The sequence below is a fragment of the Gnatocerus cornutus genome, chromosome 2, assembly GCF_029298725.1.
Source record: "Gnatocerus cornutus isolate USDA-ARS CGAHR chromosome 2, icGnaCorn1.1, whole genome shotgun sequence".
In the NCBI taxonomy this organism is placed as follows: Eukaryota; Metazoa; Arthropoda; class Insecta; order Coleoptera; family Tenebrionidae; genus Gnatocerus; species Gnatocerus cornutus.
In genome coordinates this window covers 10,753,824-10,780,767 of record NC_142234.1, presented here as the reverse complement: position 1 = coordinate 10,780,767, position 26,944 = coordinate 10,753,824, and the positions used below count along the sequence as shown (strand labels likewise).

At 34.7% G+C, this 26,944-nt stretch overlaps 4 protein-coding genes and 1 non-coding gene across 5 annotated transcripts; 4 read left to right on the top strand and 1 right to left on the bottom strand.

The window, feature by feature from the left end:
- Positions 1–29: 29 nt before the first annotated feature.
- On the top strand, positions 30–1,794 carry Vha26 (V-type proton ATPase subunit Vha26). Its single transcript, XM_088030737.1, has 4 exons — positions 30–196; positions 318–493; positions 547–715; positions 1,223–1,794. The coding sequence occupies exons 1-4, from the start codon at positions 164–166 to the stop codon at positions 1,523–1,525; spliced, it is 681 nt and encodes a 226-aa protein (XP_087886863.1). The 5' UTR covers positions 30–163; the 3' UTR covers positions 1,526–1,794.
- Positions 1,795–3,691: 1,897 nt separating this feature from the next.
- Positions 3,692–5,774, top strand: LOC148178934 (methanethiol oxidase). Its single transcript, XM_088030694.1, has 6 exons — positions 3,692–3,847; positions 3,978–4,129; positions 4,191–4,379; positions 4,429–4,895; positions 4,943–5,494; positions 5,548–5,774. The coding sequence occupies exons 1-6, from the start codon at positions 3,835–3,837 to the stop codon at positions 5,594–5,596; spliced, it is 1,422 nt and encodes a 473-aa protein (XP_087886820.1). The 5' UTR covers positions 3,692–3,834; the 3' UTR covers positions 5,597–5,774.
- A 142-nt stretch (positions 5,775–5,916) lies between these two features.
- Positions 5,917–16,599, top strand: Arl4 (ADP ribosylation factor-like 4). The gene is made up of 2 exons (XM_088030736.1): positions 5,917–6,162; positions 14,605–16,599. Exon 2 carries the CDS (start codon positions 14,742–14,744, stop codon positions 15,354–15,356), a length of 615 nt encoding a protein of 204 aa, XP_087886862.1. The 5' UTR covers positions 5,917–6,162; positions 14,605–14,741; the 3' UTR covers positions 15,357–16,599.
- Positions 16,600–22,298: 5,699 nt separating this feature from the next.
- LOC148178932 (cilia- and flagella-associated protein 100-like) lies at positions 22,299–24,210 on the top strand. The gene is made up of 3 exons (XM_088029500.1): positions 22,299–23,497; positions 23,545–23,930; positions 23,975–24,210. The coding sequence occupies exons 1-3, from the start codon at positions 22,299–22,301 to the stop codon at positions 24,193–24,195; spliced, it is 1,806 nt and encodes a 601-aa protein (XP_087885626.1). The 3' UTR covers positions 24,196–24,210.
- Positions 24,211–24,758: 548 nt separating this feature from the next.
- TRNAA-AGC (transfer RNA alanine (anticodon AGC)) lies at positions 24,759–24,834 on the bottom strand. Its single transcript has one exon. It is a non-coding gene; the product is annotated as a tRNA-Ala (tRNA).
- Positions 24,835–26,944: the final 2,110 nt, after the last annotated feature.

Sequence of the window (26,944 nt, the reverse complement as noted above, 5' to 3'; positions counted from 1 at the left end):
TTGTGTTGTTTAGTTGCTACTTTGACTATCATAAGGTCAAAATCATATGATCAATCAGGCTGGCACACACTTGACACAAGTAATTTTGTGTTAAAGGCGTTGTCGTTACTTCTGCAGTTAAAAGTGGTTTATATATCGTACAAATCCACAAAACCTTTCCACCATGGCCCTTAGCGATGTCGATGTTCAAAAGCAGGCAAGTATTTTCCCAGAAAAACATTTTTCTGACTTTATACATGTCTGGGTCAGCCCCAGTTTGCATATTTATATCTTATGATATTTATATAATTTATGGTTTTTGGACTTATTTCGCTTAGATCAAGCATATGATGGCCTTCATTGAGCAAGAAGCCAATGAAAAAGCCGAAGAAATTGATGCGAAAGCTGAGGAAGAGTTTAACATTGAAAAGGGGCGCCTTGTCCAACAACAACGCTTGAAAATCATGGAATACTACGAAAAGAAAGAAAAACAGGTTGAATTACAAAAGAAAATGTAAGTAAATAGTCTTTCAAAACTCGTCTTGTGAAAGTCATGTGATGTTATAGTCAGTCATCTAACATGCTCAACCAAGCCCGTCTTAAAGTATTAAAAGTACGTGAAGATCATGTCCATACTGTTTTGGACGAAGCTCGTAAACGTCTTGGTGAAATCACCCAAGACCAGACTAGATATGGTCAACTCTTGGAGTCTCTCATTCTTCAAAGTCTCTACCAGGTAAAATTTTCTACAATACTGAACGCATGTTTTTTTATATTTTTATTTTTATTTTATTATTTTTATTTTTATTTTATTATTTTATTTTTTAGTATATGGGAATGAGCGAGGAGGTACCTTTATAAGTTTTTTTTAATTTTATTTTTCATGTTTAGACAATTCAGTTGTGTGTCCCTTTAGCAGAACTACTCTAGTTTAAAAGTATATCTAGCAACGCAACCCAGAATGAGCCCTGGACAACTCACGACAATAGATTTCTTAGTTGTACAATATAATTAACTATTTAATATAGCAAATAGATAGATGGCACATTCGTTTGTGTCATCTCAACAGAACTACTCTAGTTTATAAGTATTTCTAGCAATACAATCCAGCAGGAGTTCTAGACAACTGACAAGATTAGATTTATTAGCTGTAGAAAATAATTAGTTATTTACTGTAGCCAATAGACAGATTAATATGCCACTACAGGTAAACGACACAGTTCTAAAATATTTCTCTTTGTAGATCTTCGAGAACAACATTATGCTGAAAGTTCGATCGCAAGATCGCCAGTTGCTTCAAGGACTTCTGCCCGTCATTGCTACAAAATACCGAGACGCCACCGGGAAAGAGGTGCATTTGAAAATTGACGACGAGAGTCATCTCTCGTCTGATACCACCGGTGGAGTAGAATTATTCGCCCAGAAGGGAAGAATTAAGATTAACAATACTTTGGAAGCTCGTCTGGATTTGATCGCACAACAGTTGATCCCAGAAATTCGTACCGCATTGTTCGGTCGCAACGTTAATCGTAAATTCACAGATTAATTCACAAGAACGTTTTCTTTCGTTGTAATATTTTTATTCTTAATTCCAAACATTACAAACAATTTCAATGCCACTCAGTGTATTATAAAAATTTTGCTGCTTGTATGTAAAATGTTATATAGAACAGAATGTAATTCAATTCCATTTTTTGTGTAGGGATTAGATATTAAGTAAGGATGTGTGTTGGTTGGTAAAGCTGATACATGATTTTACAACCGCAAGTGTAAATAGAGGATTTTATGTTACAAATATACACAATTTAAAAACTATTTTGAGTGTTCAATTGAGTTATTGTAGGTATATAAATAGTGTCTGTAAATTATAGTAATTTTCATGCAATGAACGTGTTACCACTTCTAAGGTGACGCTAAACTGCCGACGTGTATCTGTAGTAGTGCACTAGTTAATAACAATGTCAAAAATTATTAATTTTGTTAATTATAATAAATTCTATAAATTTAATTATTTGTCATGAATATAAGACAATCATTCGCGGACGAAAGATGGTAATATATTAAAGAGTTGCGTAAATTTTAAAAGTAATTTGTCAGAAACTTACATAACAAAGACAACACTTCTTCACAAAAAATTGTAAGAAAAGCCTTGTTTTTATCAATTTATAAATAACACTATTCGACACGTTTTTTTTCTTAAATTCTAATTTGTACACCTTTTGCAGTTTTTGATGTAGTTTCTGCAAATACCATCCGAAATATGCCTATATTTCAACTTGTCTTCTATGCATGGTGGTATTATGGGCATAATTCACATTTTAACATTATGCTTTAGAATGACGCAAAGATCGGTTTCATCCCAAACTTGCTGCTTATGAAATAAAATGTTTATATGAACATCGGAGCGGTGCTAAAATGAATAAGTAAACCGCGATAAAAACGACAAAAAAAACGTTTTTGTTCCACATTTTTTAAACTTTTGCTAAATTTTGATGGAGTGGATTTTTCAAACTACAATTAAAAAGATAAAATGTTTAAAATATATAAAATATTAATATAAAATTTATCGTTCAGTTGGCAGATTAAAAACGATTTTGGGGCAATAATCTCAAAGTTTCCTTGTTTTCAACACACGGTATACCTCAAGTTTCAGCAAAACTTGATTAAATGAACATGTCACGTTTGTTGGATTTAAATCCCGTTGAAAATGTGTGAGGAATCCTAAATATGTCAGTTATTATTTTCTTCATTATCTTTAAAAAAGCCATTTTAGTCTGACGTATTTAATTATTTATTCTTTTAATACTTATTACACAGATACCTACTTACTCTGAATATAAAAAAGTTCACAATTAATTATAATAGACATCTTACTTTTACGAAAATATGAAATCGCTGTCAATATAAGTTCAAACATCATCAAAATTTCTCTAAATGTCTGAAGCAGCTAGGTAAATGTGAATTTAATACCTGGTAAAATGACTTTCATTACAGAAAAATAGATACTAGGATAAGTAAGTTAATAACAAGAAAGTTAGTTCAGAATTAAAACCCAAAATACTTTTAAAAGATATCAAAAGTCCTCAAAAAGAAATAGAGCTACAACAGCTATAAAGCTAAACAATCAGTTTGCCATTTTTGGCGTAGGTTCAATGTAAATATTTAATATGATTCTGTATACATTTATATTGTATCCTTATAAGTATAATAGCAACAACAATTAGTGCAAAAGCTATCAAAGGTTTTATTTTTACTTTTTGATAGAAAAAAACATTGATTCGGCTAAGCTCAATTGAATCCACTCTTATATGGATTGAAAGGTTAATGAAATTGGTCACGTCTGTAAGGCATGGAGTACGTGCCTAAAATAATTAAGCTTAGACAAATGAAAAACCGGGTGATTGTCTGTTTTCGGAGGAAATTTGGATGAGATAAAAGATGACAGAAGAAACACGTAAACGCTCATTCTGTTTTCGTGTAGTAGGTACTATTTTTAGTTTCTGTGGATGTTTAATGTTCAGAGCAAATAAATGAAGGAAATCATTCTTCTTCAGCGCACAAAAACAAGTTCTTATTTCACCTATTTTAGAATCATCCCAAAATAATCTTAACCTTGTCGAAAAACACGTTCTATCTTCGAATTTATGATTTATTTTTTCCGATTTGTTTGTACAGTTAATGTTGACAAGTATCTATCGTTTATCTTGTAATTAGAATAACTAACAGACGTGCCTTCCCTCACTTTACATTCCAACTCATTGAGCTGATGACGAGAGCTATCTCATCTCATTTGCGGTTTGCTTTTCGCTTGTTCATAAAAGATAAATATTTAAAAATTACAAGTCAGTGTTCAACATGTCGCGAAATGGTAAGTACCTACTTTAAACGTACTCTCTCATTTATAAATAACCAATCGTGAACTTGACCTCATCCGCTGATATCTGGAGGTCACACTTGTTGCTAGTTGCCACTTATTTCTTCGCTTTTCTCCTAACCAGGTCCTGGATATGCCACTCCTTTGGATGCCATGAAAAATGGCCCAAGGGAAGAGCTTCTATATGTGGTTTGTATTCAACCGAATCAAACTAAAGAAAAGACTGACCTGCTTGCAACAGTAGACGTCAATCCATTATCACCTACTTATTGCCAGGTACTCTATTGGGGTCTTTACAAGCCAGTAAAGTTAATAAACCTTCTTATTTTGCTGTCAGATTATCCACAGATTGAAAACTGGAAGACTCAATGATGAACTTCATCACAGTGGTTGGAACATTTGCTCGAGTTGTCACGATTGCTGCGAAAGTCCCGCCAGAGATAAACTTATTTTACCAGCTCTGGGTTCTGACAGAATTTATATTGTTGAAACCGGGAAAAATCCAAGAGCTCCAACCATGCATAAAGTATGCAAGTGCTGTTAGCATTGACAAAATTTTCATGCCACACTTCCAGGTTATTGAAGCCGAAGAAATGCATCGTTATAACTGTTCTTGTCCGCATACAGCTCATTGTTTGGCTAGTGGCGAAGTTATGATTTCCACTATGGGCGATAAAGAAGGAAACGGAAAAAGCGAATATATTCTACTCGATGGAAAAACATTTACTGTTAAGGGGACATGGACGAAAAACAAAACGGGAGCTTTTAATTACGACTTTTGGTATCAACCTCACTTCGATATAATGGTTTCGTCGGAATGGGGGGCGCCTAAAGTGTTTAAACGTGGATTTAAAGACTCAGATCCTGAAGATACCACAATCTATGGACGTTCGATTAATTTCTACTCTTGGTCGAAACGTGAGCTTATCCAAACCATAAATTTGGGATTTGAAGGGGTCACTCCACTTGAAATAAGATTTTTGCATAATCCTAAACAACCACAAGGTTTTGTTGGTTGTGGCTTAAACGCCAACATCTTCAGGTAACTATGAAACTACGTTGAAATTTACATAACTTTTTTTACCACAGATTTTACCTTAAAGAGGACGGAACTTGGGCCGCTGACAAGGTTATCGATGTTCTCCCTAAAAAAGTGTCAGGCTGGAGTGGAGAATACATAGGTGGAATGATAACCGACATTTTACTTTCCTTAGATGACAAATATCTCTATCTGAATAACTGGCTTCATGGTGATGTTAGACAGTACGATATAACTGATCCAGCTCATCCTAAACTAACCGGTCAACTATTCCTCGGTGGGAAAATTTTGAAGGATTCGCCAATTAAAGTTTTGGAAGATCGCGAACTACAAGAACAGCCCGATCCCGTTTTTATAAAAGGAAGACGGCTCTATGGAGGTCCTCAAATGATGCAACTCTCTTTGGATGGAAAACGATTGTATATTAGTTCAAGTTTGTTTTCTCCTTGGGACCGACAATTTTATCCAGAAACTGCCGAACATGGCGCGACTATTGTAAAAGTTGATATTGATACTGAAAAGGGAGGGATGAAGCTCGATGAGAATTTCCTGGTTGATTTTGGGCAGGGGCCTGACGGGCCTCTTTGGGCTCATGAAATGAGGTTTGTCTGTGATGCTAATGATAGAATAAAGTTGATAAAAATTATAATTGTAGGTATCCAGGCGGGGACTGCACTTCAGATATTTGGCTCGCACAGGACTAAAATTATAATAATCATCAAATTTTCTTCTTTAGACTAGTCTACTACTTTGTGTAATCGCTCAAGATTTTTTTTATTCGTATTTAGATGTTACATAATACTAGGAGAAAAAGTCTATTTTAAATGTCAAATAATAAGATAAAGTATGAAAGAGGAAAAATATAAAATTAAAAAAATAAAATTGAAAGCATTTTTTTGGCTTAAAAAACCTATTTCTGACTTTACATTGCCTGCTTTTGAGTTAGTTAGCGTAGCTTCGAACCTCCGCTTCTAAACACTCCGTACAGTAGCGCCTCCTTGGCACTCAAGCACAAGTTAGTTTAAACCTGACGGAGAAACTGATTCGAAACCACCGAGTGAGCCAGCCGAGTGTAATCAGCTACAGATCAGTCAGTCGAGCAAGGATGGTTGGTGTGTGTAGGAGAGTTGAGGTGCGTGCGTTATTTAAATAATGTATTGACCTTTACTAGTGACCTCTTAAAAACAGTAAACACCAAGTGACAGCAATTTATTTTAACTAAAGTGGTCTCCAATAAATTACATTCTTATCAGGAGTACTACTCTCAAAGGTCAGTTTATGTTTTTTTTATTATCGTTTTATTTTAATTTGAACTAGTGCCAGTCACAATTCCAATTTTACTTCGACTTAAAAAAATTGGACTATAAATACCAATCCTAGAGTGACCAAGTTCTACCAAAAACTTATCTCTTTCTAAATGATTGTCACTTAAAGTTGTTTTTTTTAATGGTGCGGGGGTTTTTAATTGAAGATTCCGTGGGTCCGGCGCTGGTATTGTACCATAATCAAGCATTACTGCTGTTATGTAAATAATAATGGGATTGTACACTTTACACGAGGTGCCGCTATGTTTGTTTGTTTTAATTACCACCATACACACCTTTTTTATTTGCTCGATCTTGGCTCCCGAACTTCGGAATGACCTTTATCAAAAAAAACTTTTTAGCATGGATAAGAATAGTCATGTCTAAAACATGCTGTGCAAAAATAATCAATAGCATTCGTGTTTGTATTCACCTCTACACAAATGTCAAGATCAATACTGCAAAGTAATTTGATTCATATTAGTTGCCCCTAGTTTCCAAATCATCCTACGTAAATAATAAATTTCATCTGGAAACATTTAGTTTTGAGTGGAAGATTTAATTTATTTAATGCCGCCGGTTATAACCCATTAACCTTGCATTTCGGCACATAATTTGTTGTACCGAATGCAAAACATTGTAATTAATGGCGATCTGTTAAAAAATATATTAGCACGACCTGCAGTGCTTATTTTTGGAGCTTTAGAAATCCGAAAGCAATCAATACTACGATTTATTTCTCGTAGCGAAATAATCGATAATTTTCTACGAATCTTTAAATAAATTATAAGGAGTTGTGTACCTGTAGATTTTTCTGACGTTTTGTGTAAATCACACGAGATCGAGAAAAAAATCAATACCTAATACGAAGCACGGAAATCTAAATATGTGCTTATTCAGCAGGCCTTACTTTTCCGTATCTAGGAATCTGGTTCTTAATCGGGTAATAGCATATAAAATCATTAACAGTACAAGTCATTGTATGCAGAGCAGTTATTGCTATTTTCTAGCACTATTGTCTCAAATTTTGGTAATCAGGCTGGAATAAGAGACAAATAAACTACCCACACGTTTTTGCAGTTTTGTGTGCACTCAGGAAGCGGAAAAATCATAAAGAACCATATCTGAAAAATACTCATAAGCGGAACCAAAGTGTCGTCACGGCCATTGTTATGATGTGGGCAAATGCGTCGTCGTGGTGAAACGACACTTTTTATACACTTTTCCGTGACTTTTTTTGCCTACTAACTGTCCTAGAAAAAATTTGTTAGTTCTTATATCTCAACCTGATTTATTACAAGATAAATCAATCATGATTATCGAAGCTGAGTTTGAGAAAGTGATCGAGATAAAGAAATTGCTATTCTTTCCTCGAAAGGAGGAATGATAAATTCACCCTTCGTTAAGGGATGCAAATCTTTCGGTTTGTTATTAATTTCCTTGGAGATGCAGTAATGAATGCAGCACGACTTACAAAGTTTTGCCACAACTTCAGGAAAACGGGGTGCAGATTGTAGCCTGTCACGCACATTGAGGGTGTTTCAGCACGGTTTATTTTATTTCAAGATTTACTTCACGTTATTGCGAGTTTGTTGCTTATTAACTGGACTCTTCCAAAATTTAATAAAGCATCGTTTTACTTGTTGACATGTATCTATGTTTATCATTTGTCTTTATTAATTTTGATGAAAGCAAACAGAGCTAATTAGTCATTTCATTAGGTATATTATTTTTCCGTGTCTATTTTAGTAATAGTTTCTACGAGAATATTGAAATTTACTGGACAATAAACAACAAGACACTGTAACTGAGCTCAAACTAAAATTGTCTTCAAAGAGCAAGACGCTTGAGTTCTTACGTTGATTATGCTTGATATTACAAAAGCCAGCAATTTGGGTTATTTTGGAACTGGTTTCTACTGCAAGTCACAAATAATAAATGAACGAAATATAAAAAAGACCCTCGCCGAAGCCATTTATTTAATTTGATAAAAAATTGTTTTAAGACATTTCAATTTCAGCATTTGTTTTGTGCAATTCTTCATTATTCTGTTCTGAAGTAAATAAAATGAAATAACGTACCGAAAGAAACAAAACAAGATTGTGGTTAGTGGTCAATGTCGGTCCACATGCTTTCTTTTGTGTTTAATTTTATATTTACGGTCGATTAAATATTTTGTCATGACCGAAATTCTTGGTCTGTTTTCAATTTTTCATTTCATAAGAACTTGAAATAAATAAAATGTTTATTGGTGTCAGTTTCTGAGTTATGGTTATGAATATTACAAACATACTTAAAATTACAACGTCTCTTTGTTTAAAGGAGTTTACGGTAGAGCCATGAGTAAGTCATAATCATCGATCAGTTACATGTTGTCAGAATAATGCTTCAGTCATAAAGCTAGAAACAATTACTGAATAATGATAAGTGCAATGACATGGGAATTTGCAGTAAAGCTGAAAAGCTCCCGTGTAGTCTAAACCGCACTTTCACCAACAATGTCCCTTGAAACATTTTTCTAATAATTTCTTCTTCGTCTTGGAAATAATAAATTCGCTTAATAAAAACTGCCAAAATAAAATATTCAAGGTCTGGTAATTACACGATTTCTCCTTTGACTCATTTCGTCTGCTAACAAGAGAATCCAGAATCCAATCAGCAGCAGTTGTGACTTCATCTTTTATGAATTTGCCTCGCAAAAAGCGTGAATGAGGAACAGCCGTTTTTGATAGGATTTTTAACACATATTTAGTCGAACCCTTCTCGCAGTTCGTGATAAGTGCCCACTGCAACTTCAATTAAAATGTTAAACATGATGTAACACGACGCAACTAAGCGAGAGCGCGTGCAAAGCATTTTAATTGTTCACGAGCCAACGACTCTTGAAAACTTAACGAACCCTCTTTCTTGACTCATAAAGAAATAGCAACCCTGATGATGTGTCCGCAACAAATACCAAGAGAAATGTATCATAATCAAGAAAATCGTATCGAGTTTTCTGCTTGTAAATTGTTAGTTTGCTCTACTTTTGTAATCACCAAGAGATCAATTAGGACCACTTGTTTTATTATGTTGGCAAAGTATCCCAAGAAAGTCTGTGTTTAGAAATCGAGAAGCAATCCAAGACTTGACATTTTAGCAACGCAAATATATAGGTGCAAGTTCGTGAATGAACCAGATGTAGTCTCAACAATTATCTACAATTGAACTAACTTTCTATTCAGTCGCCTTAAGGTGCATTTGCTCGCACTTCCTTTAAAGTCAAGCGCCAAAATTTTGCGAAAGTTGATGATGACCGTTGTGTCGAAAGACGGAAGTTGCGAAGATGTAACGTTGCTGTGAACTGTTTCACCTGAATGACCTTGATCCAATCAATTTATTTCGATAACGAACAATGATTCATTCGATATCAATCGAGATAACGTCGAATTTCAGTAAACGAAATATTTGGTCGTATGATTAAATAGTTTATAAGGCCAAGAAAATACCTTCCGGCTAAAGATGAACAACATTCGCTCAGTGCATTCCAGCCAGAAGAAGATGGTGTCGTAATGATCAATTTAATCTTCAGTTTAACAATTCCGTCATGTATATTCTCACACAAAGTGGGACAAAATATTAGCTCCCACCAGTGAATTATGTAAAGCGTATTGCATGAACGCTATTTTTTATGAATAATTGGGACATCAAAATGCTGTGTACGCTATAATAAAGAATCGTGTTTTTACACAATTACTTGCGTAATTATTATTTATGTTCTGTGTGATATTCAATCTTGAATTCCCTGTCATTAGAAAATTACACGCCAATTTTTGTCGGACGTCTTGACTGTACATTGGGAAATCTTCAGTTGCTCGGATGCCTATTTTTCTATGTCACATGATTAATCGAGAGATCTGACAATGGAAACAAAGATCGCTATTGATGGTCGTTGATATTTTACATAATTGTACATTTAAATCACCTTCTTCTTACCACATCAATGCATACTAATCACTTTTATTTCACGGGCGTGGTATTAATATTTCGAAGAATTTCAGTTACCTGACTCCTCGTCTACCTGGACGTCTCAGCATACCTGTAGAGAACCTTCATACATTTTCAAATGAAAACAAACTTAACTAACGGTTTTGCTGTTCCATTAGCACTCATTCCACATTCGACACTGTAATAATAATAGGAAACCGGCCAACGTGTGCTGTTAACTCAACCGTAACGTTGATGAGCAAAAATGATTAAATTACTTTCAAAATTGTCTGGTTATTCATTTGAAGAGTTTGATCTAGATTTGGCCGAAAAAGTTGTTGTTAACAATGCAAATCTTTTTTTCAGTCAATGAACCTGGAAAATGTTGAACCAGCCAAGTGTCAACTATAAAAATTGCCACTAAGGTGACCGAAAAGTTTGGCGTTGTATCAGATCGTAAAAGTATGTAGGTTATCTAACTAACAAGCTATGAAAATAGTCTTATCAATTATCATTCATGTTCTGGAGGTTGTTATTACAATACCGCATAATGCAATAGGGAGTACTAGTCGACGTTAAAAACCCACATTTTTAGAAACTAACAAAGGGGAAGATTTTTAATTTCACTGTACTAATTAAAAGGCGAGGTGTTGCGATTGTAGTAAAAGTATGGAAATCTTAAACAATACATCATGTAATTACCATTGCGGCTACAAGAAATTAATTGTAATTTTTCCTACTTCTTGCTCTTTGTTCAAACAGGTGGAAAAATTTAATTGTGTCGCTGTCCAATTTTTATCCTCAAGGTTCAATTTTAAATCACTTCTATAAAAAGAAATTATTTCTTCTAATCGTTTCCTTGCAAGTGGCCGTGGTTTTTGTGAGAACAAGTTTTGATAAATATTGTCAATGTACCAAATCCAAGACGCGGTCTTGAAACATAAATTTATTAGACGCTGATTGTTATTGAACTTGACTCCGTATATGGCTTGTGAAAGTACACTCTAAATTTAGGTGTCTTTAATTTAAAACCCGTCCGGTATATCTTTAAGCTATCAAAAACAGAGTAAATCACTTCCCACCTATCACTTTCGTGGTAATTTCGATCATGAGAATAAAAAAATCGTGAAACTTATTATGAAATGTATCAAAGACATGTCCAGTTAAAACATTTCTTTTTTGCCAAAGAAGCTCACACATATTTTATGAACTGTGTGGTTGTGATTGCGAATACACGTCTATTTAAATGCATGAAACGCAATTTTTTGCTGTATCCACCGGACAAAACATCCCATCGCAATTTTGGCATGGTTATGAATGCTGCTGGAATTTCTCGTTGGTCGATATTTAAAATTAAATATAAACTACATTTCCGCTGTTTCACAAATTGAGAATGTTCATTTTTAAATTCTCGTGCATCAGCAAACAAAGATTTTTTTATCGCGTTTTTAATTAAAACGTGATCATTGAATCATTGATTTGTTTAAACAAGTATTATGAAAAGTTGGAAAGTTGACCGTGAGGTTTTTTATTGGCGTGGAAAATGAATGAATTGATTTACATTTTCGTCGTATCGGGTACAATAAGTAGAAAAAAAGGGTGAAAGTACCATTTTAGTTTTTGTTTCATTTTGGGTTCGGCATATGTTGTTTTCTTTTATGAATGGCAATATCATCTGAACTGACAGTGAAAGCAGACTAGCTGAATTAATATTGACAATCACATCTTTGGCGATCAATCAAGCTTTGCGTGGTAGAAAAGTTCTCACATTCTGTTATTTTTCATTTGGATCTGTGTCACTGTTATTGGATTTCATGAGAGAAAAATGATGGAGAAATAGAACACTGCAGGGAAAATAAGCAGATTTAAATAAATTTTCTTTTTGTATTTAAATTTTTAAAGTGATTACTAAAGAAAATGTACAGTATAAGAAGAACTAGAACTAATTTCAAAAGAGTGATGCAGGTTTCATGTCAATACAACTGTCCTAGTTTTAGTGCAAACAGTCATTCGTCCCGAGAAAAATAAATCACTATCAGCTCGTAAAAATTGAGAATGACTCATTTAGTATTTAAAAATAAAAATCGATTTCAGGTACCTTTTCTAAATGTATTACAAAACACAGTAATACATCATTTCCCACAGGTGGTAAACAGTAGTTTGATAATACTCATTTTCTAGGTTCTGCAAATCATCATATCAGTCACCTTCCGGGACGTATCAAGCCATTAATTAACGCGAGTTTGATCAATAATGCATAACAATATAATGCAGGAAATTGCCAATAAAGCCAAATACTTTGTATCACAAAAATAATTATCTTTATTTGTGTAACCTGGATAAACATGGCTTAACCTTCCGCAATTCAAATGATTTTTACTAAAAAAGCGGGATCCTGTTAATCCTGTCAATTATGAACAAAAGCAGCGTAATCCTTCCATTTTTTCGGTTTCGAAATTGAAGCGAGGTTATTAGTCTTATTAAATTGACGATCAATTCGTCCAAAAAGCTAAACATTCCACTATAATTGGCATTGATTTTTTGGAGAACTGTCAATAACGGTCGACAAAACGCTCAACAGTGACCAGACAATGGATCAACTTTGAAAGCCGTTACCAATTAATTGGCGAAAGAAGCTACCTTGAACGCTCAAGAGCACATTACGTCGCTTACATAAGCAGCATTACAAAGTCAGTAATGATTTCTGGTTTCTCAAATCAAGCAATTAAGAGACACAGAATCATTTCCACTTGGCCAACGGTCGGCGGTTACTTGCCCAACAAGTAATCTCTCATTGCGATCAAATTCATGGAATACAGCTAAGCGTGAGCGGTTAAAGCAAGATACAGGTTGGTGTACTTTCTTGTATTTTATTTATAGAAACAGTTACCAAGAGCACGAGCCATTTAAAGTACGCCAGACACCTGTATCGACCAACTCCATGTCTTGTAATCGTGTTTTCACCTTGATATCCTTTCATTCATCACTAGTCATAAAATCATCGTTTATGCAAGTTTTTTTTTTAAATAAAATTACTGGAATATAACGAATACGGGTAGCTCAACGATCGACCCACATCTTGATAATGTTGAGTGGTTGCTTGCTCGCTATCAGCGTGGTGGATGTTGCGTTCAATATTTATGGTAGCCTCTTGGATAAATACCGATAAAAGCAAGGGGACAATAACGACCGGTCTGTAGCTCTATCAATAATAGATTAAGAAGCGAAGAGCATTTGCACAGCTTCCGATAAGTCACTTTGAAAGGCGGCGAAGAAGTCATTGCCTGAATTAAGCAGTACACCCTGACAAAAGGTCCATTTCGTCAATTCTCTTGCTGAAGGCTGAAGGATTTCTCTGAATTTTCGGTGTAATAATTCTACCTTGGCGTACCTGGGACCAGCTGATGAGCTAGTTTCTGGGAAGTCAGCGATGTCAAAATTCTCATCTAAGGTATAACAAATTTTCCAGTGGGTTGCTGGCTATTAAATTGCCTACCACAGTTTTATGCGGTAACCACAAACAATCTGGGACTGGAGGAATCTCTAACCACAACTGACATCTAGAGATGGTTTATCATAGTGAGATGAACAGGATATGAATTTAGATTGTAAAATATCGTGAGATCTGGAATATTCAAGCAGAAAGTTTTTAATAAGTTTATATAAAAATTATTTGGTACGTGACAATTCTACAAAGTTTGTCTTGGGATCTACTTTCGCTGTTTATCCAGTAGCTAAGGTAAATGTTGTTTCTTCAATATCTGTTGGGAACTTACCGAGCCAAATAAATATTTAGTTTCAAAAAGATAGAGTATTTAAATTGCGTAAAAGGAAAAACTGAGAATCATTGTTTCGCAGTCAAACTTACACAATTTCTTTACTTAAATTTCATTGAAACACAACATTATCCATGGCCTCGAAACACACTCATGTTTCATATAAAATTTAAATAAAGCAACTCATTGGAGATTAGATAACTTCACTTTAACAAAGTACTGGATTTTCCTTTCGTTTCCTTAATTTGATATAATAATATGACTTTAGTCAGAAACGCAATCAACAGCTAGCATTATGTTGTTGAAACCAGCCTTTCACGCATGGAACATCTTGAACTGATATCTGCTTTGCAGATGCTGTTATTTAATAAGAATCAATTTTACCATAGAAAGTGTACTGTGAAAATAATTTGCTTTCGGTCAATTGCATGACGAGCACAAGTAACTGTATATTCATCGGTGGACTGAAACTAAACACCATACAACACTGTGGTAATTATTTTTATCAAATCACATTCGTTATCTAAACGGTACATTCTACGTGATGGCATAATCGCATTTGCATAGCTTTACGTGTTCAAGTTTTATTATAAGAACCGGTGTAAAAAGTAGAAAGAACACAAAGTCGAAGCCGGAGAGATTTTAAGAGAGTTATCTTTGTTGCAGATCCTGTTCTAAGGCTTCTAGTTCCTCCAGTATGGAATTGATGGAGTTGTCCCCGTTAGAAGTTTCAAGGAGCAGTAGAAGACGAAATAAACGCAACGACATCATGTAACTCCAAGACTGACTATCTTTTATCTCCAATGGGTGCCAACATGGGCAAAAACACATCACTGCTTGATGCGTTGCCATCAGGTCAGGGCACCCTGCATGTGGTCATGCTAGGTTTAGACTCGGCGGGAAAGACAACCGCCCTTTACCGTTTAAAATTCGATCAGTACCTGAACACCGTTCCAACAATAGGTTTCAATTGCGAGAAAGTGAAAGGAATGATCGGTAAAGCCAAAGGTATCAACTTCCTCGTCTGGGATGTGGGTGGTCAAGAGAAACTCCGACCTTTGTGGAAGTCTTACACAAGGTGCACGGACGGCATAGTGTTTGTTCTGGACAGTGTTGACATCGAACGGATGGAGGAAGCCAAAATGGAACTGATCAGGACTGCTAAAGCGCCGGAAAACTCCGGAGTGCCTATTTTGGTGCTAGCCAATAAACAGGATCTTCCTGGTGCTCGAGAACCACGGGAACTCGAAAAACTGTTAGGACTGACTGAATTGGGCAGTGGAGGTGGACATTTGTGGCATGTCCAACCTGCATGCGCCATCACCGGAGAGGGTTTGCAAGAAGGACTGGAAGTTCTCTACGAGATGATTTTAAAACGAAGAAAACTCGCCAAAATGTCCAAGAAAAAAACGAGGTAAAAATGTCACGCTGTGAGTGCTTTGTGTAGTCAATAGATTTTTTTTAATTTCGATGGATTTTCTGTGCAGTGTTTTCTCTAATAATAGCGAATGCAACATCAAAATTAGATTAGTGAGAACTTTCGACACGTCCATTCTGTTATTTTATGGAAAACCCCTCTGTGATATTCTTATTGAAAACACTGTTGTACAAGCCAAAAGCTTGCCTCTATTTGGGAATAGTGAGTGTTTTATATCAATTTAAACGAATACATAATTTTTTTGATCTCCCTTGTTACAAAACGACATAAATTCTAAACTGTATATACAAGAGATGTTATTGGTAATTTTTGTAATTCCTTTCGATGGCATAGTTAATAGTGACAAATGCACAAAAGAACAATTTCTCCAAGTGTTTCCATCAACAATAATTACATGTATTCTTCTATGCAAGAAATCTATCGCAGTTTGTTAAGGATTTACCTTAATTATAGTTTGCACGCTTGAAAGTGAAACGATGAGTATTATATCATTGTATAATGAGAAAGCAGTGTGAAAAAATACCCAGATGATTCCCATACGCTTTATTACGTCGAAATGTGCAATTCTAGATCATAAATAAGTATTTTCTTGAATAGAATTGGCACTCATCCCCTTCATTTGTTCATTAGCAGACAATAAGCAGCCTATTAGAGTAAATTAGTAGAGAGAGGAGCTTGAATGCTGCGTCAGTGCACTATGTGTACTTAGTAAGTTGATAAATCTTATCATTACGCGTTCACACATCACACGAACTTGTGACAATTCGATTCAAGAGAGTAATTTTCATTATTACCAGAACCAAAGGTGCTCATTTATTTTTAAGTAGATTTTAGTTGTCTTACCACATTTCATTATTACATTAAATTGAGAACGCGAAATTTTGACAAAATTTGTTACTGTTTAATTCATCTGGATATCAAAGGCCATCCAATATAAGCTGTGAAGATCATTCTCAATTTGAAGTAATAATAGTCGAACCAATGTAAGTCATTATTGTTCGATATCGGCCTTTACCCCAAATTTTTGCAATGAATGTATCGGTCTTTAATTCTCATGTTATTTTGTTGTTACTATCCTATTAATGTTAAATTATTCTTAGACTTATATAATTAGATTCATTATTCCTGTTGCTCGCCATGTTTATATAACGTAAATCTGTACATATGTACCTAAATGTAATATAATTTCTAAACATTATTATTAAACCATATTTGTTTTATAAGTTGTAGTTTTTTTTTCGTTGCATCTTGGGAAACGTTTTGATTTCAGTCAGTCAAGCACAAAACACGGTCAGAATACAAGTTTTAATAATTGACTACCTGCTGCTTTACAAGAACCAACCATCTGCTCCATGCATTCAACCAGGGATATTATATCACGGCATACACTGGTGAGGTCTCAAGAAACCTTTATTTCATGTGGATCAGTGGCGGTGCACGCAAATACAGCAAGCATGCATTAAAACTTAAACAAATGCGTACTTTATATTTAACTGACTCTTACAAACTGTTTGTGAAAGGCTTAAAGCAGAAAACTCATACAGGATACGATAATAAAACGATGATGAGGTGCGTATACGACATATCACCCTCCACCGCTTTGTTATGTAAACATGTATGTTTAAGAAATGTTTAGTAAACTCGAAATGCTTAAAAAGGATAATAAACGTACCGTACAAGACTTATGTTTCAGTGGGAGTACAGTTTTGTGATTATAAATACTTGTTATTGTGCAGTGAAGACAAAAACTAAAGTCATAGCAACACGGACGTTCTTTGGAAGTTATCTAATATTTGCAAATCATATCACTGTTTGTTCAAGCAAATCCGTTACGGCATTCTGGAAACACGTAAATCACTCCCATATTTTCTGAAGAGTATAGAAAATACTTCTCATTTTTTCAACCTCTTGAGCCACGGTACAAAACTATAGAATAATTACCAGGAAGTAATAACTCATTTATCGCCGCCTGTCTTGAAAAAAAAATTGAGTTTTTTAAAACTTCGCTACCATTCCTAGGATGTGGTGAATGTGCATATACTTACTTCTAGTCATTGCCTCCACAGAGATGATAGATTTTTGTGCATATGCTTCTGTTAAAGGTTAATTCATTGCTATTAACGGCACTTTACGACTTTTGCTCACTTTACGGACCCTAATATCATTTTATGGCTGCATTTGTTCTGCAAATGGATCACCATAAATTAACTTTACTGGAGACCTAAAAGTTGTTACGTTTCTTTGGTTTTCGCCTTGTTTTTTGGTCTCTTCCAAGCGTACATTGAAAGTAAGTGAGATAAATGGGTTTGTCCTTTACACGTGCAGTTCAGTCCTTTGCAATAAAATTGGGGGCACCGTTCATTTACCTTGGAAACAACATGAAATATAACAATAAACACGTTTTTATTCCCATGGAACCACCACAGTTTGTGTAATTGATTTTTTGTAATGTTTACTCAGCGAAAATTAAATGAAATCAATTTTTTTATTTCAATTTCCAAGCGTCCAAATAAAATTCTGGGTCATCTTTGGAGTTATAAAAAACTTCGAGTGTCCATCGACGTGGATAAATCAGCTCCTAAGTGATTTCATTTCAGTCGTCAAATATTTGTTATGAGCTGTGATGAAATCTAAAAAATCGCTGACGCTTTGAAAGGACAGCTTTCGTTATATTCGACCGTTGAAAAAGAAATCCATAAGGGATCATTGTGATGGGATCCAACAACCTAGTCGCTATAAAGCTGTGATTACGAGATTTAATTTTTAGAGCTAGCTATTAACACTCCTTATATGGTAGCCTTAATTTAATACTCTGGATCGTTGGTGCGGAGGAGGACGTTACGTCGACAGTGATTTAACTCGGATACCAGTGGTGGAGAATTAATTAACAATTTATCGGGGAGTGACTGGAGATCCTTTCGACTTCTTGAAGGTGGAATTTTATTATAGAGAGTCTCGCAAATTTTTCAAACTTTCCAACTTTGAAGATGGAAGTACAGAGAGATATAGGTATATCGTCAGGCCACTTTTCTTTTTGAAACGACAATTTATCTCGTGAAGTTTCCAACTTCATAAAGACCTCGCTTGTCCCTGATCTAAGACCATTAATTAAATTCCCTTTGGATGCTCAAGCGACCTTATCTCGTGGTAATTTTTGGACACATGCAAGGTAATTGTAGATGTCTTTGTCGCGGTTGGAGATGATGCGTGGGAACCCCTCTGTAGAAATACACTAACCCAGTTGACTCTGGATCAATACCCGCACAAAGCACAGTCTGATCCAGGTTCGAGGTTCGTACTTCGTACCAACCCTTGGCCATGGACATGTCACTATTAATGGTGATACATTAGTCAGGAACCCTCCTTGCCTTGGATTTTGGTTTGCTAATTTTATTTCAGGGCAAGGCAAAAAAATTAGGAGTCGTTTATCGTGTTTCATGCACTATATTTCAGGGAGCTTTTCTTAAAAATCTGGAAAAACGGAATAAAATTTTTTACCCTCAATTTCCAGTTATGATTGATTTTCATATAATTTAATAAATTAGGTATTTTGATGTAGAGACGCCTGGGATAAGCATCCACCAGTAGGTAATTTCCTTGCGATTTTCTTTAGTAATCTAAAGAATTTTTTTTTTATGAGACATGGACCTGCAGATAATAGTCTTGATCCTCTCATGAAACGCTTTGAATAGAAGATAATCATGCGGGTGCTGGTATTTAGAGTTTATTGCAATGCTTTATCATCATCAGCATCACATTATTATTCATCAAAGATCTTGGTTTTAAACTTCCAGCTGTTTGATTCAGCAACAAATTTCCATGTACTCAAAAGTCTATTTTTATGCATAAGTACCTTGTTGATTTTAAAATAAATCACCGTTTCCCATCGTTAATTCCACAATAATTAAAGTATTTCCTTTTATTTTAACGTGGCGCTTCTTTGAAGATGAAAGAACCCGTAAATTCAAAGCATTAATAATAAAACCAAGATAGCCTTATTTCAAACAACAAACTAACTTTGCAGTTTCCAGTGAAACTTTCCCTGGCCACGAACTGCAGAGGGAAGTCAATTATGCCACTATTTCGGCCGAAACTGTAGTTATAATCAATATGAAGTTGCTCGAAATTTGTCACCATCTTGCGAATGTAAATTTTAAACCAGAAGTGGGGAACCATTAAATGGAGTAGCGCCTAAGGCAACACTCTGTCGAGGAGAATTGTTTATTTTCTTTAAAAAATCCCCCTCGCCTCGTTCATAACAGGGATTTTCAAGCTTTGTCTAAAATATACGTCCCTGGAGCTATTCTATTAGTAACCGAGAGGTTTTCTTTCAGATTATTTTCAAAACATTGAATACAAAAAATCGCAGACAAATAAATTCGGGCGAACAACCCTCGACTGAATCTAAAAATAACGCCCCTTCGTACTGAGGGATCGTGAAAAATAACAGTCCCTAATTAATTTCTTCCTGTTTGTGTTTTTATGTGAAAAGTTTGAATTGTCGAAATTTGGAGAATGTTATGACCTGATCGGCCATTTCCGCAACACAATAGCTCATTGTGTGCTCCCTTCTGTATACATTTTCACAAGATATGATAAATATTCCCCTTTTATTATAACAGCCTTGGGATAAATGGCCGTTAAATCCAATTTTTGTAGTTATGTGTTATAGATTTCCAGTTAGCGCGGTAATCGGGTTAGAATTCAAAAGATATGAGTTGAACAAACCGTGGACAATATATCTGCGTACGTGAATACATTGTACAAATACCTCTGGAATCTTCACCTTCTTTAGTCATGGAAGAAATGATAAAATAAATTACACTCTGCGTGAATTTGACATCAACACGTGTATTATATAACACGATCAGAAGTCGTTTATCAATCCAAAAAATAAAACTACTTTTCCTCATTCTAATGCCAAGCAACAGAGCGTTCATATCAAAATAAACAAGGCGTGCTTAACAGCTGACGGGATAAGAAAATACATATCATAATTGCACTTCGAACAAGAAACAAAAAGAAAGCCTTACTAAATCCTTTATTTATGTGACATTTTATGGTCCAATGCACAAGGAGGATTTTATGTGATGGGGATGAATCCGCAATGGCTATATCGGAATGGCTTCTTATAAATTTTGCCATTATAGCCGAAGACATTTATAAGAGTGCCCACATTAAGTGACAGCAATAATAACTGATATTTTACGAATATGTCAAGGAGAAAAACTAATAATCGCCAGTTGGATGAAGCAATCTTTTAATTAAACAGGATTCAGTTTTTGGACAAACGGATTAAAACAGATAAGGAAAAGCCAAGTCTTAAAATAAGCAGGTTACGGCTCTGTGCGCGGTCGTTGCTTCTTTTATTAGAGGATCTGTTGTCTATTATTGTCATTAGGGAGGTTATTGATCTAGTGGAAAATTTGTAAATCCAGAGTTAACGATTCGAGGGTAGATAAATGTTTCAAATGGGGAGAAATCAACCAATAAAAAAGGTGTAGCATTATCTGCTGAGAGCCATTTCAATCAACGCGAATTTAAAATGGATGAGAATCCACGTCAAAATAAAAGATTTTTACAACATGAAATGTGCCTTCTGTTTCAGCTTAATTCGGAACAATCAGATCATAAATCATTTCTGATTAAAAGCTTGTTAAGGACAAGAATTATATTATTACTTAATCTGCTTGCATCAGAGAAAGAAGGTCTTTTGTGTGTGTTTTGAAAAATTGCACTCATGTTTACCATTTTATGTAGAATTTTCCACCAGTTTGTTTCCACAAACATGAACATTAGTAATAAAAGTCTTGGTTTACCCAATTCTAATTTTATGTATCTTTTTTCACATGATGGTTTTTTTCCGACAATATAAAATGGGCTCTTAATGAAATTTCAGCCATCAAAAATCTACAAAGTTATAAAATGTAAATATAAATACATAAGTCTAATGAACACCTATTTTTTGCTACATTTTTGCTACACCTTGACATTGACAGAACAAAAAATTAATTAAAATTACGAATTAAAATGTCAAGAATACTTGAGTCGCTTAAATGCAAAACCCGACCTGACTTAAAATATCTATAAACTGTAAAATCAAATTTAAAATTTCCCAAAAAAAAAGAAAAACAAATTAATTATTAATTGTCAACATCTATTACACATAAATGGTCAAACAAATTGATTATAAAATAATTGAAAGAAACACGAGAAATGAAACGACACCAAAGCAAATAGAAGGCTTAGATTACAAGAAAGATCCTTGTATAGCTAAAAGCATAAATTTGAATTTTTCCATAAAGCAAGATTCAGATCACAGTATTGAAGAAAGTTACGACAACAGGATCCTCCTGAAGATAGTGTCGAATTTACAGCAGTCATAAACGAAGAAACTGTCCAAAGTGTTTCAGATAGTGTAAAATAACTAGAATAAGTAGTAAAAAAATGAAACGGAAATGAAATGAAACTCCTCCAGGTCAAAACCGTGTATCAAAAATATATTTACCAAGAAAGCTTTTGTGTTTCCTTGAAAATTGACCTATTTCCGTGGCTTTATAATTAGGCCGTCGTCGCTACATTTTAACGTGTATTTATAGAATCGATTATTTCTTAACATTTTAATTCCCTTCTTCCATTTTACCAATTTCCAGCCGAAAATAGCCATAACTACAGTAAACTCTCCACAAAACCTTTGCGTCCGAATAAAACAGACAAAAATTCTCCTACAAAATTCATCTTAACACTTTCCAATGCAGTCGGGTTTAAATAAACAAGACAAAAACGACCCGTCTATCTCTAAAGAAGTATTGATTAAATAATTTATCTCTATAGCAACCTCAGATAGCAACGAAATATTGATAAAACTTTTTCTAATGTCTACACTCTGTCTATTTGAAATTTGAACTCGTAAAAATACGTCATGTCTAGTGTTCAATCCTCGGATTCTTCTATTAAAGTAAATTTTGAAACTACTTCCAAAAAAGTTCGTTTTGGAGAAAAACCGAAACCAAAACCGCCACTGACTAAGAAAGCACCAGTGAAATTACCTAGAATCAAGCCGAGATATTTTACGTCTGGAGGTGGAATTAATGATAAGAATCAACGGGATTTACTCAAAGAACCGTCGCCATTTCGGTATCCTAAAGATCTGGAAGAATGTGCTCACAAAGTAATGACTCAAGAATGGAACTCGCAGCTGAGACGAAAGGAACTGTCGTACAAGTGGAACGAAAGACATAATTACAAATCTAGACAAAATGCAGACATGTTGAATCGACTGTACGTCAAAGAACCTGAAACTACTAGTGCAAAAATGATCGACGATATTGATTCTGAATTTTTCTCGATAGTGGAGGGACGACCGATACCTGAAAAGCTGAGTTTGAGGAAATACATTGAAACTGTTCGTGAAGTTCTTAAGACGAAAATCCTGACTGGTTACAGAGGTGACGACATCCTGCTTATTGATGAAAGTTTAATTCTTGAACAGAAGGAAATTGACAGAGTCAGAGAAAACTACCAAACCTACGTGGACTCTTTTGAGCAATTCTTGTATAAGGATCACACGGAGTCCATGAATTTGTTGAAAACGTCGGACCGTGAAGCAATGCTCGCTCAGGAGAAGTATGAGGAATTCCGAAAACTTTCAAGAGACTACAATGCGTTAAAATCTGTGCTATACAGTACCGAAGAAAAGTGGAAAAATCTAAAGTTGTACCAAAGATTTTTATACTTGGTGAGTCCCATGTGGTGGAGAAAAGAAAATGATTACTATTACATCCGAGAAGGTGAATTACCATTTCATGAAATCGGGACAGTTTTTGCAAAATACAGAATAAACGTGACTGATGAATCCGCGTCTTTGGAAAACTTAATTATGGAATTCAGAGAACAGACTGCACAACAAATGAAACCAACTTTGTATTTTACCGACCCAAACCAAGTTATGGATGTCTTCCGATTCATGGAACTCCAGAATTTAAATTCCTTATTGCACTCAGAAGAACTAGCTGTTCCCTTAGAAAACGTCAAGGAAGGAATGGCACGAGCTGAAGAACTATTCAACGCAGAAATCAATTCATTACAAGAACTCATTGATAAGCTTGCCGGAGGCATTTTGTAAGTGATATTCCCTTTAGTAATAATTAAACACTTATTTTGACTAGGTGGGAGGAAGAACGTGCGCGCTACTTAGAAGAACTCGCTTTGGAACTAATTAACGGCGTGTTTAAAAACCTGATTGTCGCAGAGGAAGTGCTAAATCTCCACGTTTTTGTCGAAGACGTGTATGAGACGCGGATAGGTCCCAATGATGCCAATTTGAATATGAGTGAAATGATGAAAATGATTGAAGCCAAATTTCGGGAAGAACTGATTAATTTGGATCAAATGCCGTCTGAGCAAGTGGCTCAACTGGAAATCAGTTGCTACAAGGAAGAGTCTAAAACGATGAAAGTGGCGCAACAGGCAGCTCGGCAGCTACTGGAGTTTGAGATGTTGTTCCAGAAGCTACAAAAGGTGTTTTCGCCTCCTCATAAAAGAACAACCAGAGGTGAGTACAAAAAGTATCCAACACGACAAAAAAAAATTTTTTAGAACTAAAATGGAGATCTCCTCCTGTCAATCCACCGAAACCAGTACCTCCACCGCCAAGACTACTGACAGATGAAGAGAAAGAATACCTGCAATTCTTTACAGAGTATTGCAAGTATACAGACAAACTAGACGATTTTGGAATAAATATAGCACAGAAACAAGAAGTCGAGTCAGCTAAAACGTTTGTCTCCAAGCCAAATTTGCTTAAATTGCATGAATAAAGTAGTAGAATTTCATCAAGAATTATTTTTTTAGTTTTAAAGAGATATGAAATTATGCACTTTGCTGCCTGCCAGTTATAATTTATGTTTAATGTATAAATGCGAAGAATCTTATCGCATTATCACGAACATTACGGGACAATACAGATAGGTGGCCTCGCTTTTCTCATTGTTTCCTGGTTCCGGTTAATCGTCGTCCGGATGTCCGCTGTGTGAACAATAATTTATATTATGCATCGTTACCTGTTGAAACAATTTTGAGTTTTTCATTGGGGACCCCTTTTCCCCACTTGCTCTAATTATGTCTGTCATGCCCTGATTTTTAATAAAGGTTACCCTGTGTTATAATTATAGCTTTAAAATTTGAAATCTGTTGGTAGCAATGTCTGTTTGTGACACTTTAAGTTAACCAAAATATGTCATTGTCGTGACAGTTGTAAAAACAGAGCTACAACATTTGATAGATGTTGTTTTTCGATCATAATGTGCTTTGTTTAAAAAAAATCACTGCAATTTTAATCTTAATTTAATATGTTGATGCAGTTTCTAATAAAAAAAAATTGTGGAGGCGCCGCCGGGTATCGATCCCGGTACCTCTCGCATGCTAAGCGAGCGCTCTACCATCTGAGCTACGCCCCCTGTTAAAAACAGGTGCCTTTGAGATAGTTTTATTGCAATAGTTAACTAATTAACCATATTAATTAAAAGGACTACTGTAAATAAGAAGCTAACTTCACTTTAATAACACTAAAACTGAACCTCTTGACTAAAATTTGATAGACAAAAATCAAAATTTTCTATTAAATTTTGCAATTCGAAATTTTAAGGCTTTTGAATTTTGAATTTTGAAGTTTTTTTAATTTGTATTTTTATTGTATTAAAATCTACTCTTTCTTAACAATTTGTTGTTTGTGCTTTGTTTGAAAAATCAAAACTAACCAACTCTTTACGAACCCAGCCAAATGTTTGATATGTAATCAAATAATGTACAGTGTGGAACAAAAGTATCAAATAATGGCTGTAACTTTTTATTTGAAAAGTTCAAAAAAAAATTTCAAATAAAAGTTGGTTGCCTTATTATTCTTATTTTGAATTTGAAATTTAGTTTGTTGCTGCCTTCTTTTGTTTTGTTATTATGGTAACCAACTTTGTTTTTTTAAATAGTAACCGTACTTTTTTTTACATTTTGAAATAATCATGTTTTTCCTCATTCAAACCTAAAATTTTGTAATTTTTGACAAAAAAATAAATCAAGAAAAAATATTTATTACGACCCAGTGGTCGATTAGGTCATTGTCTAGCAGTTAATGGAGCAACATTTAATTTAGTATTGTTTTTTATATAAGTACCTTATTTGATTTTGTTAATTTTTTGATAAAATTTATTTTTTTATGTAATTTTAGTTGTGAAATTTTTTAGCATTTGACTACTGGATCGTAATAAACCTTCTATTCTTTGATAATTTTTTTGTCCAAAAATTGCAAAATTTTAGGTATGAATGAAAAAAATATACTTATTTTAAAATAAGAGAAATAAAGCATGGTTGCTATTTGAAAAAACACAGTTAGTTACCAAACAAAAGAAGGTGGCAACAAACTGTATATCTAATCTGCTTACGAATTTATAAATACTCTCAAACGTAATTCTCCAAAAATTTAGAAAAATACTATGAAAAGCTGATAACTGATAGCTGATTCAAGCTGATAAAATTTCAACCTCCACCTGAAGCTTCAGATATTGATCACGTAAGGTAGAAAAGTTCGAGTTGCAAAACATTAATAAAAGAAAGGACAGGAATATGAAACCACATGTCAAAAACAGAAACTAACTCCGTACAAAGTTATCGGATTAGGGGACTAGGAACCACACATGTGCTATTTTGCTCGCCTCCAATTGAGAAGATTTAAAGCAGGATGTAGCACATAAGCAGCTGGATGTTGCCCTTTGACACTGATGTTCTCTGTGCCGAACTTTTTAAAAGATGAAGCAAGGAACTAAACATCAGATGGTTTCCTTAGGTTGGATATTTCTAATTAGAGACGTATTTAACTCAAACAGTCAACGGGTAATTTGTTGCGACAGTTACGGAAACACACATTTTACTCAAAATAAAGTAGGTTTCACTGCCTCTTACAATTAATTAGGTGTTAATGTAAAAAACCCTATCACGAGAAGAAACGCATAGAGAGGTGAACATTAAAAATAACGGGGCACATTCGACATCTGGCGTGGAAGAAAAGCAGCACTCGAGCATACAAATAATCTGTGCAATGATCCGAAACGAGGATATGCCGTCTTTTCTTGAATAAACATAAAGATGCAAATAGTTCCGATTAAATGGTTTCACGCGTCGTGTGTGTGTATAAATATTGATTATCTACGATAAATTTTCTGCAATAAGGTCATGACAGGAAAAATGAAGAACTTCCTTCCTCCGACACAATAAATTCATTAAGCATAATTGTAGCAAAGAATATGTTGTTATCTCAGCAAACAATAATAAATGAGACCACAATAGCGACAGAAATTGTAACAAAAGCCATCCATAAGGACGAATTTGCTGCAGGAACAGGATAATGTCCGCCGTTCCCGGAATCGATTCAGTCTGGAAGCGCTAGGCAACAGCCACTCGTATACGACACTCAACTTTTAAAGTGCACCTGTGAAAGTTAAACGTTGGTTTAAAGGATAATCTTTATGGAAGATGTCAGATCTAATTAAATTTTAAAATTCTTGTTTGAGATGTACG

What these genes read in the sequence shown, in the direction of transcription:
- Vha26 (XM_088030737.1), top strand. Translation starts at nt 164, where the DNA reads ATGGCCCTTAGCGATGTCGATGTTCAAAAGCAG. An exon ending in GTTGAATTACAAAAGAAAAT is followed by an intron (nt 494 to 546) that starts GTAAGTAAATAG and finishes GTGATGTTATAG; the next exon opens with TCAGTCATCTAACATGCTCA. An exon ending in TTCTTCAAAGTCTCTACCAG is followed by an intron (nt 716 to 1,222) that starts GTAAAATTTTCT and finishes TTCTCTTTGTAG; the next exon opens with ATCTTCGAGAACAACATTAT.
- LOC148178934 (XM_088030694.1), top strand. An exon ending in GAGCTCCAACCATGCATAAA is followed by an intron (nt 4,380 to 4,428) that starts GTATGCAAGTGC and finishes CCACACTTCCAG; the next exon opens with GTTATTGAAGCCGAAGAAAT. An exon ending in CTTTGGGCTCATGAAATGAG is followed by an intron (nt 5,495 to 5,547) that starts GTTTGTCTGTGA and finishes TTATAATTGTAG; the next exon opens with GTATCCAGGCGGGGACTGCA.
- Arl4 (XM_088030736.1), top strand. Translation starts at nt 14,742, where the DNA reads ATGGGTGCCAACATGGGCAAAAACACATCACTGCTTGATGCGTTGCCA.
- LOC148178932 (XM_088029500.1), top strand. Translation starts at nt 22,299, where the DNA reads ATGTCTAGTGTTCAATCCTCGGATTCTTCTATTAAAGTAAATTTTGAA. An exon ending in AAGCTTGCCGGAGGCATTTT is followed by an intron (nt 23,498 to 23,544) that starts GTAAGTGATATT and finishes TATTTTGACTAG; the next exon opens with GTGGGAGGAAGAACGTGCGC. An exon ending in TCATAAAAGAACAACCAGAG is followed by an intron (nt 23,931 to 23,974) that starts GTGAGTACAAAA and finishes AAAATTTTTTAG; the next exon opens with AACTAAAATGGAGATCTCCT.